The 13,108-nt window shown below is 37.0% G+C and overlaps 1 protein-coding gene across 7 annotated transcripts in view; it reads right to left on the minus strand.

Moving 5' to 3' along the window:
* LOC127062776 (octopamine receptor 2) overlaps positions 1 to 11,785 on the minus strand; it is a 66,462-nt gene extending 54,677 nt beyond the window's left edge. For 2 of the 7 annotated variants that reach the window (XM_050991503.1, XM_050991502.1), the window contains exons 1-2: positions 11,354 to 11,785; positions 6,376 to 7,326 (exon numbers count right to left, since the gene is read on the minus strand). In XM_050991503.1, the coding sequence (XP_050847460.1) occupies positions 6,376 to 6,865 (490 nt within the window). In that variant the 5' untranslated portion in view covers positions 6,866 to 7,326; positions 11,354 to 11,785. Of the gene's footprint in view, positions 1 to 6,375; positions 7,572 to 11,353 lie in introns of all 7 variants that reach the window. The other 5 variants (XM_050991498.1, XM_050991497.1, XM_050991501.1 and 2 more) reach the window with 5 other exon arrangements.
* Between the last annotated feature and the right edge of the window lie 1,323 nt (positions 11,786 to 13,108).

Below are 13,108 nucleotides of genomic sequence, written 5' to 3' on the forward strand. Positions count from 1 at the left end.
TGCTTTCAAAGTGTAAGGATATCTTAACAATGTCGATTGCCAGTGAAATTGCATTCTCTATTCTTGACTGATAAAAATTGCATTGATAACGGACGATGAATAAAAATGTAGTACCTACCACCTACGCTATGTACTAACGATGAATGAAACAAAAGGTATAACAACAAATTGGACTTATTCTCTTTATTTATCATATTTAGTTGCATTGAGCTCGAACCATTTGTTATATTTCATTTTAACGAACGCCATCACAGTGATATGTATGAACTCGTATTATCCACGAGCGTGCATTTATTATTTTCAAGGAGTTTTCGCATATCATCCATATTTAAATACGATATCATCTCATTTTGTACACGCACCCTTTCCTAGAAACCATTAAAGGTATCGCGTTCACGCTAATCTTAATTCGCCCACACGATTTAACGTCATTACCTTGTTCGTTCTAGCTTTCGTGCTAATAATTCGCGCTCGTCTCGCGTTACCTTCGTATGCTCTTTTTCTCTCTCTCTCTTTCTCTTTCTCTCTCTCTCTCTCTCTCTCCCTCTCTCTTTCTCTTTCTCACACACTCTTTCCTGACGTCAGAGACTAGAAAAATAAAAGAAGGAAGGAGAGAGAGAGAAAAAAAGAGAGAAGAAAAAAGAAAAAAAGCGAGTAGCTTCCGAGAGTCCACACAATTTTGCAACAATCGCATTACCATCGCGACAATGTTGGCCGAGCAATCTAGTCGCCATCATTCGAGGGCAGCTTGATTGATACGCCTAAAAAGTAGGCGTTAATCGATAAATCGACAACCATTAACACTAATGTGCTCTCCGTTCTGTTATTATCGAACATTACAGAGAGAAGGAGAGAGAAAAATAGAGAAAGAGAAAGAGCGTGCATGACGAAGAGTTCGTCGAACTTACTTCCTCCTTTTTCTCTCTCTTTCCCGAATTTATGAACATTTTACAAGCATTAAATCAATCGTACGAAAGAGGATCGAAAATAGAAGTGAATTTGGATTTTGACGACCGAAAATGAAAAGAACGATATATGGACGAAAACATTTTGACATTTGTCAGAGACGAACTCGTAACGATTTCGAGCGTGAAATTAATGAAACGCGTTACCGCAATGACGCCAATGAAAAAGGAAAAGAGAGCGAGAAAGCGAGAGAGCGAAAGAGAGAGAAAGAGAAAGAGAGAAAAGTGGCAGGTTTCGACGAGCGTTAATTTTTAATTAGCAACCCGAATGACTTCGAATAGCTACCGATATATTTAAAACATCACGAACAGCAGCAACAACAAGCATATTCACTCTTCGTTATCGCACTCAAATTCCCCGGAACGCGCTATCGAATCCTGATAACAATTACATTCTCCGAATTTTAAACGAACCGTGCTAATAAATAAACGTTAAAGCGACAAATGCGATAGGCGCATTGACGTTAATGCGAGCGATTTTTTTTCCTCGGATGGATCTTCAAAACCGTAGATCGTCACGAATCGTAACGTTTCTTTCTTTTTATATATATATATTTTTTTTTCTTTTTTCTTTCTTCCTTCTTCTTTCTTCACCCTTCTCCTTAATTGACAAAACAAGAACGACTGGATTAAATCGATCGAATTAAATAAAAAATAACGAAACCCATGTATGTTCCTAACCAAAAGAATAATGATTTTCGATTAACATAAAGGACAAGCGAATCTCTATGTTCGTCTAACGAGTGAATCATTGAAAAGAAAAAAATATACAAGAAAAAAAACAACGAAAAAGAAAAGAAAAAAAAAAGAAACATAGCTTTTGTCGATAAATGGAGGCTCTTTTTCAGACTTCCCTAGGAAAGGACATTAATTCGGGATAAGGTTGGAGCAACGTAGACGGCTGTCTGGCATTTTTCAAAAATGTCGAGAAAGCGCCTTCGTGCATTCCCGTCTAAGCAAAAACGAAAGCAACCCAGAACGAAAAGCAAATTTGATAAACAGGCTAGTCGGCGTCGTCTCGTTGCCGGACATGTTGCTGGTGACGTTATGCCAGCCGCAAAGGCTGAATATCCATCGGGATGACATGTGATTCGTCCTCTTATACATGTTACTTTACATGGCTAATACTAGTTTATTTGTTAAAACGTTAAAACCGAAAGACGTTCGAAATTATTTCTAGCTTTAGCCATGAAATACATTTCTTGTCTAACCGTAAAGAAATAATCTCGTACATAGTTGTCCTTAGTTTATTCTCGAATATGAAGGATAAAGTATGAATTAATAAATTTTATTCATTTACTTTTAAACGGGGAAAGAAAAATTAACAACACAAAAAATTGTTCGAATTAACCGGTACGGTTATCGATCGATCTGCATATTCAAAGAAAAAAGAAAAAAAAAGAAAAAAGGAAGAAAGAAGGAGAAGGAAAAAAAAACAATTATCTGATTGCTGATATTTATTTAGACCGTTTAGACGAATACACTCTGTTTTGTTATCTGACAATTTTGTACATCTCTCTTTTCCAACACGATTGTGCAAATAGAAGAATTGTGAAGAACCTCTCATAAAATCTCTTGACTTTTACGTCGCTCCCGTATAAGCGCTGTACTGTTTCGACAGTGCTATGCCGAGCAAAACGCTTCATTGCCACGGACACTTGTTGTATCGAGAGTCTCGAGTGCACCAGTCGGTGCACTCTCCATACACCCTTCATCCGCAACCCCCATTAATCATGCGAGATCACTGAGAAGATCGAGAACGATACCATTTTTTTATAACGAATTTTTCTTCACACATCGACAACGCATTTCGAAAATTAAATATTCGCGCAATTCGTTTGGATCTTTTTCTTTTTTCTTTTCTTTTTCTTTTTTTATTCTTTCTTGCAAAAATTTCAAAAGAAAATTAATACGTGTAATTTAAATAAAAATTACACTACGTTATATAAGGTACATCCTCTTTAAAGGTCTACCAGTGTGTTATGCACACTGGTAGAAGGATTCTTACTAACGACGTTAGCCAAGCAAGTAGGTCTGCATTGCGTGAGCAAGCTTTACCAACTATTTGTGTTTCCTGTTCGATGAAACAACCGAGAAGAGGAAAATGAGACACGCACGTCTCATGAATCGACTGACGAATGTTATTCCATGGAAAAGAAAAATGGGCCGTAGAAAATGAAAAATGAAAAAGTTTCTAAGACTCGACAAGAAAGAAAAAGAGAGAGAGAGAGATAGAGAGAGAGAGAGAGAGAGAGAGAGAGAGAGAAAGAGAGAGAAGAATCATACGTCTGCATTTCTTAGCATGCAGCGCATAAAGAAGCACGTGAGATACGATGTTATCGTTGAATAATGTAGCAACGGTAAATATTGTTCCCTGAAGTCATACCAAACGTAAGAAAGAGAAAGAAAAGTCTAAAGCAACAGAAACGTTCCTATTCTTTTTCTTTTTTCTCTTTCTGTTTCTTTATTTCTTTTGCAAATCCGACTACTCGTCGTTTTCTTTATTTTCTTTCATTTCCACATACTTATCTAATAATTACCGTTGTTTTTCTCTCCCCCCTTTTTTTTCTTCGTAATATAAATCAGGATCGTCAAGAGAGAAAAGAAAAAAAAAACGCACAAGAAAGAAACTCAAAAAAAAGAAAAGAACAAAGGAGGATGTTTAATCATTCAAATATCTAAAGATAAAATTGCGGAACCAATCGAACGATTATTGAGTATATCGATAGGAGAAAATTTGATAGACATTGGAACGATAGACATTAACGAGAGTGGACAACTAATAAAACCGAGGACATAGTATAACAAATCGATGGAAATTAACATCGAACGGAAACGTTTCAGGAAGGAGGAGTAATATTCGTTGCTTTTTATCGATCGCTTTTGTTATCTATAGGGGCCATTTCATCGGAACGAATACCCGGAGTTGATCCTTCCAGTATCGAAGAGATTACACAAACGGTAACTAACAAAACGTTAATCCTTCTCCATCGATAGAGACTAACGAATCGAAGAGAGACTTTTTATTTTCCATTTGGGTTTATTCCCCAAATCCCAAAGTTTATCCGTTTATTCGTCGATTAATAATCTTTTGATTTTCACTAAACTTAATCGATGTCCAAGCCTGAGCGACACTCAGAGGGTGTCGAGAACGGACGGTGGCTCTTCAAGTTCAGTACTTAGAGAAGGATAAAGAGGGAGAGAGATAAGAAGAGGGAGAATAAGAAAAGAGAAAAGAAAGAGAGAGAGAGAAATAGAAAGAGAAAAATAAAATAAATCTCCGAACCAAGCTGAATGCGCATCATTTGACATTGATATGCCTGGGTCCTGATCAATCACTTGAACTTTAAGAAAGAAAAAGTTTCCCCGACTCTTTGTAAAGGATAAACTACATCACGCCTCTCTCAAAACAAATTGCAAGAAAATCCTTTCGAATTCTACTGGCAAGTGCCCCATTTTAAACGTGAAATCGTGTGCGTCTGAATGGCCTACCTTAAGATAATGAAACGCGATAACAAGAACATAACGTTTCTCGAATAAAATCGATAAATATAAAATTCACAATTTTTAGAGACGATTCATGTGTGTGTGTGTGTGTGTGTGTGTGTGTGTGTGTGTGTGTGTGTGTGTGTGTGTGTGTGTGTGTGTGTGTGTGTGTGTGTGTGTGTGTGTGTGTGTGTGTGTGTGTCTTTATTACGCATAAAAAGGATGACACGATGAATCTCTAATAAAGAAGATTTTGCGATATTTCACAGAAAGGATCCATGTTCTTTTCGATTATCTTAATTACTTATGTGTAATGAATATCCACACAATGATATCGCAGGAATATTCGAGAGATTGTTTTTCTATGGAAATAATAATGAAATGAATATTTTCGATTAATTATAAATATCGGATTTCTTCTCTAACTGTTAAATTTCAATTTGACTCAACGTAATAACAAAGAAACGAACGAAATTTTATCGTAGGTCGAATAGGATGGAGTACCACTCGAAGGAATCTACTCGACTGCTTCTTATTGCTTCTCGAAAGTGAACTCTCCAGTCCAAAAGGAAGTAAATTCGACGCTCTTCGTCGATTCGAGGATACGAACCCGCATTAATTCTCGTTAGCTTACGTAAAAGCCGAAGAGTCCTTCGAGATTTCAATCTCAACGATATTTTGCACGTTATTTGACCGTTTACAAGTTGAGTTAGCCCTTTTTTATTTCTTCCTCTTCCTCTTTCTCTCTCTCTCTCTCTCTCTCTTTTTTCGTTCGGTAAATCTTGATTGGAACATTCGAGGACAAGAGACAATCTCGGTACAAAGGAAATACGAATTCGGCTATGCATCACGCGAAAAAAAGTTCGTCGTCCATTATTGGAAAATGCATCAAGTTGATGAAGATTTCAATGGCTCACCATAAAGTTTAGAACTCGACCACGACCAAGGATTTCAATTGGACTCTCTATTAGCTATCACTTATAGTCTACGATCATCCTGGTATTTCTTTTCTTTTTTCATTTTCTTTTTTTTTCTACTTTTCACCGACATCTATACTAGAGGATGGTCGTAGTAAATGTCCAAAAACCTTCGATCTTCGTGCTTTATCTTCGTTCAGTTCGTTCAGACGATCCTCGAGATGTATAGCGAATCGGGAAAAGCGTTTAAGAGGGAAAGACCGTCAGTGGAACCTGGCAAATAAATCCGGCACGCTTTTCAATCTTGCGCACAACGTACTGCTGATATACAGCTACCGTTCTACCGGTAGAATACCGTGTTTCCCATTACTTATAATCTAACGCGAATTGAATGCACCAAGCGTTGCTTTCGGTTGCGCCATAAAGATTAATGACCAAGTGAAAAACGAGACACGAGGAGTTATCCTCCTCGTCTTATGCACGCATACATACCCCATAGAATTGTTTCGAGACTAGAGAAAAAGAGAAAAATATATGAGAACGATCATATTTCGTATGAGACATTAATTAGGAATAATCCAGAACGTCAAACCGGGCGAAGCGTCGTGTCAATAAATAATTGACATGTCCGATCCGATCAAATGTGAATAATTATGTCTAACTACGACGAATGGGACAGGGGTATTACATCTTGCCGAATATTTAAACAGTTTCTCTCTCTCTCTCTCTTTCTCTCTCTCTCTCTATCTCTCACTCTCTCCATAATAGACGCAACTCGTATAAATTCCCCATGGGCTACGTCATTTCCTCGATTAATATAGATAATGTTAAAAACAGGGCTAATCTATGATCGTTATTAATGCAACGTCGTTAGTAGAGCGTGATGTTATCGAATAGTATTATATATCGTCGTATGTGATGGAATAATTGCCGATAAAAAATTAAAAAGTCGATTAGTGTTTCACGTCTATTAACGGTAGGAGATTCAATCTCCTTCGAAGTCTTACCTCGAACGAGAGTGAGAATGCCCAGAGGCATCACCAAGATGGCGACCATGAGATCGGTTATGGCGAGACTCATCAGAAAATAATTTGTAACGTTCTGGAGTTTCCTCTCCCAGGCGATGGCAAGGCAGACCAAAATATTTCCCGCGGCCGTGCCCACGACGAGAACCAGTGCTAGCATCGCCCACCAATTGTTCAGTCCCTCGTTGTCTACGTCGGTGCGCGCACCACCTCCAGCAGCTCCACCTCCTCCACCTCCTGCAGCTGTTACTACTCCTCCTACACCGGTACCGTCGTCCTCGAAAACGATCTTCAGCTCGTAATCACTCTCGTTCAATATTCTTCTCACGACCGATCGCACTGTCTCACCACCGTCGAACTCGACGTCTATCAACGACGACATGTTCTCCACTTCGACAGACTCCAGGAAGAAGCCCTCGTAAGGTTCAACTCGTTCAAGCTCGATCATTGGTATCATCGATGCCGGAGTCATCGCTCAAGGACGCCAGTTTCAACACGATTCTTCAATGACACAACACTCTTTTCTCTTTCACTCTTTCTTCCTCTCTCTCTCTCTCTCTCTCTCTCTCTCTCTCTCTCTCTCTCTCTCTCTCTATCTATCTATCTATCTATCTATCTATCTATCTATCTCTATCTCTTTATCTTTCTTACTCTCTCTTCCTCTTTCCTTCTAACTCTGCCTCTTCTTATTCTTCTCCTTCTTCTTCTGCTTCTTCTCCTTCTCTTAAGAGATCAACGCACTCAGAAATATTCGCCTTCTATCAAAACTTGGCTCCTTTCTAAGAAGACACCAACAAAACAGCAACGACGTCCTTCACGACGAACTTTTAACGAACTCGGTAAGACGATATTGTTCCAAAAGCTCCGCCCTCGTCTTTGCCATTCCAACGCATCCTAATCCTCTCATAATTCGTTCGATCAATCGTTACGCCGCTGAAATTGCAATTCAAATGTTTCACTCGTTTCCCTACTTTTTCTTTATTCTTCTTCTTCTTCTTCTTGTTCTTCTTTTTTGATTCTTTTTTTCGTTCCTTTTTTTCTTTTCTTTCTTTTTTTTCAGATTTCGATTTTTCTCTCCCCTTTATCTCTTTTCTTTCCTTCCTTTTCATTTGTTCAATTTTATATACGCGAAAAAACGTGCCGACGCTCCGAGCGACCGTTAGCTTCACACTAACACACTAACAACAGCAACGCGTAGCACGACTATGAAAAATATCGCTAACCCCCTCCCTCCCCCTTCTGTTGCCCCTTTCTTCTTCTGAATTTTATTTCATCCCGTTCTTTTCACGATGGAACACGATATTTACTTTTTTCTTTCTCTTTTCTTCTATTTTTTTCTCTTTTTCTTTTTTTTTTTTTGCTTTTTTACCCTCCCTGCGGTTACGAAAAAATGCCGGGCGGTAACGAGACCGTTGCAACCGGATAAAACGAAACATTTTCGCTAAGAGATATTACCTTCTGCGTGCTTTGAAAATATCCGAAAAGCGTGTCGAAATCGACGTTTCGACGAAGAGAAAAGCCTACGATCGGATTTTAACCGCCATTTCAAAATTCGATATACGTAATTTAAAACTTGAAATGGAATGAAAAATTTTCGATTATCCCAAAAGGAATCGTGAGATAATAAAAATGTTTGATCGAACGATATTTCGTTCCTTAATTAATTTTCTTAATCATTTTTTTGTAACTTTAACTTTTAGGAATAATATATGTATTTTATGCGCTTCATTATATTCTGTTATATTTTGGTTTACAATATTTTAGGATATTTATCTTGGCTGATACATTATATATGAAAATAACGAGTTTTCTTGTGATACTACCAAGTTTAGAATATACATATATATATATATATATATATATATATATATATATATATATACTATTTTATAATAATTCGTTGAATAGAACATTCAAGGTACAAGATACCCTTAAATTCGTAACAAGTGCACTTTATTGCAAGAACATTTGTATTCTAATCGCGATATTAAGGAAATATCGAAGCTTGAAACAATAATAACTTTATGATCACGTTGTTACGTTATCACGGAACCAAACGAAACAAGAGAAGACAAAACGAAAATAAAAGAAAAAAGAAAAAAAAAATAAAAGAACGGCTTTCGTCGGTAGAATTTCTAATCGGTATACGCACTAATCCAGGAACAATACTCGTTCTACATTTATACGCGTCCTCGAGGTATCGATATCGGACATAAAGGAATTATGGATAAATTGTATCGGCCGAATTCACGTTATTTCGTTCGAATTGCCATAGATCACTACGAGGACGAAAGATCTATACGTAATATTTTTTCCTGTCCTGCATCGACGTAACCTGTTGAATCAAATCGATCGTGCTTTTATCGCACGACTGACTTATCACAATGATCGCTGAAAACATTGATACGACATATGATCAGGGCAGGTATGAAAAAAAAAAGAGAAAAAGAAAAAAAAAGTAAAAAAAAAGAGAAAGAGAAAGAGAAATAAAATTGAGATATGGAAATTGAAAAGAAAAAAAAACACGTCCACGCGCGAGATAAAGAAAGATAGAAATTAATTTTTTAAACGTTTACGCGGGACGATTCGAGGAAAAAGGAAGAAAGAAAGAGAAAGAACAAAAAATTGTAATAAAAGGTAACAGCAACGCTACAGAATAAAAGAAATACGGGAAATTACGAAATTACGAAATGCAATAACGTCAAATGACATCAGTCAAATTTACGAATTTGCAATCGGAAAATTTAACCGACTAGACAACCTGCGGAATACTGTTTTGTATGCAAATATCAAGGCTCGTATCGGGTATCGATCGCGCATCAGAAAATTACCTGAGCTCGTACGCACGTGAAATGCAGTACCCTTCGAATAAACAAGGGATATTATATATAGGCTCGACGGTATGTTCTCGTGTTGTAGTTATATTGCTAATGAAAAAAGAAAGAAAGAGAGAAAGGAAGAAAACAGAAACAGAGGGAAAAACACGAAAAAAAGAAAAAAAAAGAACAAAATATCAAGAATCGAAAGGAACGAATAGAAGTATCGAATTTATGTTAATTAAGTTCTTTTTTTTTTCTTTCAGTTCGTTTGTAAAATATTTTTACAGTTTTATACCATCGAACGTATTCAATGAATTGAAAAGGCAAACGTTAATCATCTGAAATTAAATAGTTCGTTTTGTTCTTTACGATATTATAGTATGTTAAAAAAGAAAAAAAGAGAAAAAAGAAAAAACTGTTAAATAACCGATGTCTAATTTTCAAGATAAATCAATTCGTCTCTCGTTGAACGATCAACGAAAAAACCGTGGTCAATTAGAAATAAGAGAAATACAGTGTAACTATATTTGGTATATTACGTGTATTGTTTGTCGAACAAAAGAGAGAGAGAGAGAGAGAGAGAGACACTAACGAAGAAGATACCAAAAAGTTGAATGTTCGCGTAGGCGAACACGATATTTGTTTTTACAATGCTACAAACTGGAGCAAAAGGCAAAAACGTTGGACTTGTTCGTGGTTCGTATCAAGTATTATATACATGAAATAAATTTCCTCTGTCTCTCTCTCTCTCTCTCTCTCTCTTTCTTTTTCTGCTGTGTAAGGTTTATCAAGCTGCGAAATTGTAGTAGCCGATAACGCATGTTAAATTAAAACGTTCAATGTTCGCGCGTTATTAATGTCTCTCGCATGTTGTGCTAACATAGTATGTATAGCCACTTTCGAATAATTAGAACGGTAGAAACATATATTACGAGAAAATAGACGATTAGTTCGTGTTACGTATATAGTTAACGTCTGACTTGGCAATGGCCCATTACTACTTACAAGTTTCGATTCTTAAAAAAAAACACCGCAAGACAGTTTTTTAATTACATTTTTTTAAAGGGAGACGATTCTTTGTTTATTTTCTTGTTTATTTTCTTTTTCTCTACTTGCTCCTTCCTATTCTTCCTCTTTCTCTAAAATTCTATACAATAATTACCAACATTTTCAACTCTCTTGTCGATTTCACCGAAAGATAGATCTTGGAAATTGGTAAAACAACTTGAAATATGTAAATGAACGCAGTTAGAGTAAGTTTTCTCGTGGCACACAAGCCTCGAGAAAAATATAAAAAACTTTTAAATTCACCGTAGGAAACTTTGTTTCCTTCGACGATCCGATATCTCACGCCAGTAATTAACATTCTCAATGCAGATTGATCCGAACTTTTCTCAACTTTTTTCTTTCGTCTATCTCCCTTTCTTTTCTTTCTTTTCCTTTCTTTTCTTTTCTTTTTCTCTTTCTTCTTTTTTGTTTATCTTCTTTTCTTTTCTCTTTCTTTTCTCTTCAATCGAAACAACGCGAGGAAGCGTTGAGATACCACAAAACTTATATACGTATGTAAATACGAAATTTTTTTCTTTTTTCTTTTTTTCATAATTGCTTATTTAAAAGAGAACAATGAAATATCATAATTCGTTTCACGAGATCTAACAAAAAGAATACATCAAATACTTATTTCCAATTAATCAGCGTCCAATCGATCATTCAACTACACGAGTATCGAAGTCACGAATACGTAGTTGAAAAAATATTTAGCATGGATCTTTCGGTGGAAAAGTTTTAATTCGATGTCGGCAGCCCTTTCCAACCTTTCGATTTACCGATCGATATAACTCGGTAACGAAAGAATTATCATCAATCATCGCGTACTAAACGAGAAAGATTTGTCCGAGCCGTTGCTTGCTTCTGATATTTTGAAAATTCATTTGTAAAATCTACGAACATCGTCCTCCTGACCTAATCCCTCTCAACCCTGTAGCCCGAAAAATCTTTCTTTCTTTTTCCTCTCTTCGAAAAAAAAAATAAATAAATAAAAAAGAGAGAAAGAAAAAAGAAATAAATAAATAAGGAAACGATCGCTCAGCGAACGTCGGAACGTTGAAGAAAAAAAAAAAAAGAAGTAAAAGAAATCGTACTTTCACCGTGATCGAAGCAATCAGAAAGTAAAGCAAGGATCGATCGCCACCTCGTTGGTATCCGGCGAACGATCCTCCGCAAGTATTTCCAAGTTCCTTCGAGACGACATATAGATGATACATGTGTGCCGGTAGTGCGCGCGCTCGCGCGCACTGATCGACCTGTCTCTCCTTGAAGAATTGTACTTAAGATAAAGAATGTTAAAGAAAATAAATAAATAAATATCAATTAGATCGATATTATTGAAATCCTTCCGTCTTTCTCAGTTTAATCTCACCCTGTCTATCAATCGAACAAACAATTTCAATGAATTTTTCACGAACGAAATGTTTCAACATTTACGAATCGAATTATAATAATTGACGCGACGATCGACACCGAAGAAACGACAACGACGACAACGACGACGACGATCCACTCCTGATGTCTTATCGCGGACTACTAGCCCACTGGCCCTCATTCCTTCCCCTATCCTTCCTTTCAATCCCACCCCTAACGTTCTCTCACCACCAGTACCAGCACCACCACCACCACCACCACCACCACCACCACCACCACCCCTACTACCACCACTACCACCATCGCTACCACTACTATTACCACTAGCAACAACGTCGTCAACGTACTAGCTGAACCACCACCAACACCACCACCACCACCATTCTACTACGATCTCGTCCTTATCATCCCCTACAAAAGCCGAGCCAACATACATTCAAAACGCGCATGATGCACCGGTGCGCGCATCCTTTCGATGCGCAAGCGCTCACTCCCCAAAGTATCCTCCGGACTGCCCACCAAATTCACGCCAGACACCTGTTCGGTCTTCGAACGTGACCTTCTTTTTATTCTCCTTACCACTAACTTCTTTTCTTACTTCCTTTTTTCTGCTTTTCTTTGTTTCTTGTTTATTTAAAATATTTACCATCGAGACTGGAAAGAATGTTTTTTCTAGTCTCGATATAATCTCGGTATAGATGAGTATTTTTATTTTATCTGTCGTATTTTTTGAAATTCAATTTTTTTTTCTAATTGAAATGACTCGATTCAATCGATTTGTATTATATAAGATATTTATAAAAAATTATAATTTTTATTTATTCGTACGCTGTATAAGCTTTACGAAGATTATATAAAATTAATGGAAAAAAATTGGTAAATAGAAATATGACCGAGCCGTTATCTGATCGTGCGTTATTCATATTCGTTCGAATATTTTGTTTCTGCCGTGCCTCGAGCTATGCAACACTCCATACTTCGTCGATAATTGCACCGGCGAGCGCCATCTATCAGTAAGCAATTTTTTAAGCCCCTATGGTATGCAACTGGTTCATACTCATAGTAACGCGTGTTGCTTATTAACAGGGGACGAGGAAGGCTTAAAAGGAAGAAATTTTTTTTTAATAATAAATGGATCAATCTTCTCTGTCCGATAGATTGTTAATTCGATTTAAAGTTTTATTATTAAGAGGACACTGTATGCTTTCACGTTATCGTTAATTAAGATAAACGCTAATGAAGACTAAAATTGAGTTCGCTACGATCGAAACTGGAAAAGAGAAAGAGAGAGGGAGAAGAGAGATAGAGAAGTTTATCGGAAGTGTTGAATACGGAATGCGATACAAAGCGGAATCTAACACCTAACACCAACTTATGATCTCTACCAACAGCATACTCGGAATTGCTTCAGAGAATTCCGCCGAGCATTCGTAGACTATTACATGCATGCATGTGCGAGTTAAATCGTGTGCAGC

This window comes from Vespula vulgaris, chromosome 3 (genome assembly GCF_905475345.1).
Source record: "Vespula vulgaris chromosome 3, iyVesVulg1.1, whole genome shotgun sequence".
NCBI classification, from domain to species: domain Eukaryota; kingdom Metazoa; phylum Arthropoda; class Insecta; order Hymenoptera; family Vespidae; genus Vespula; species Vespula vulgaris.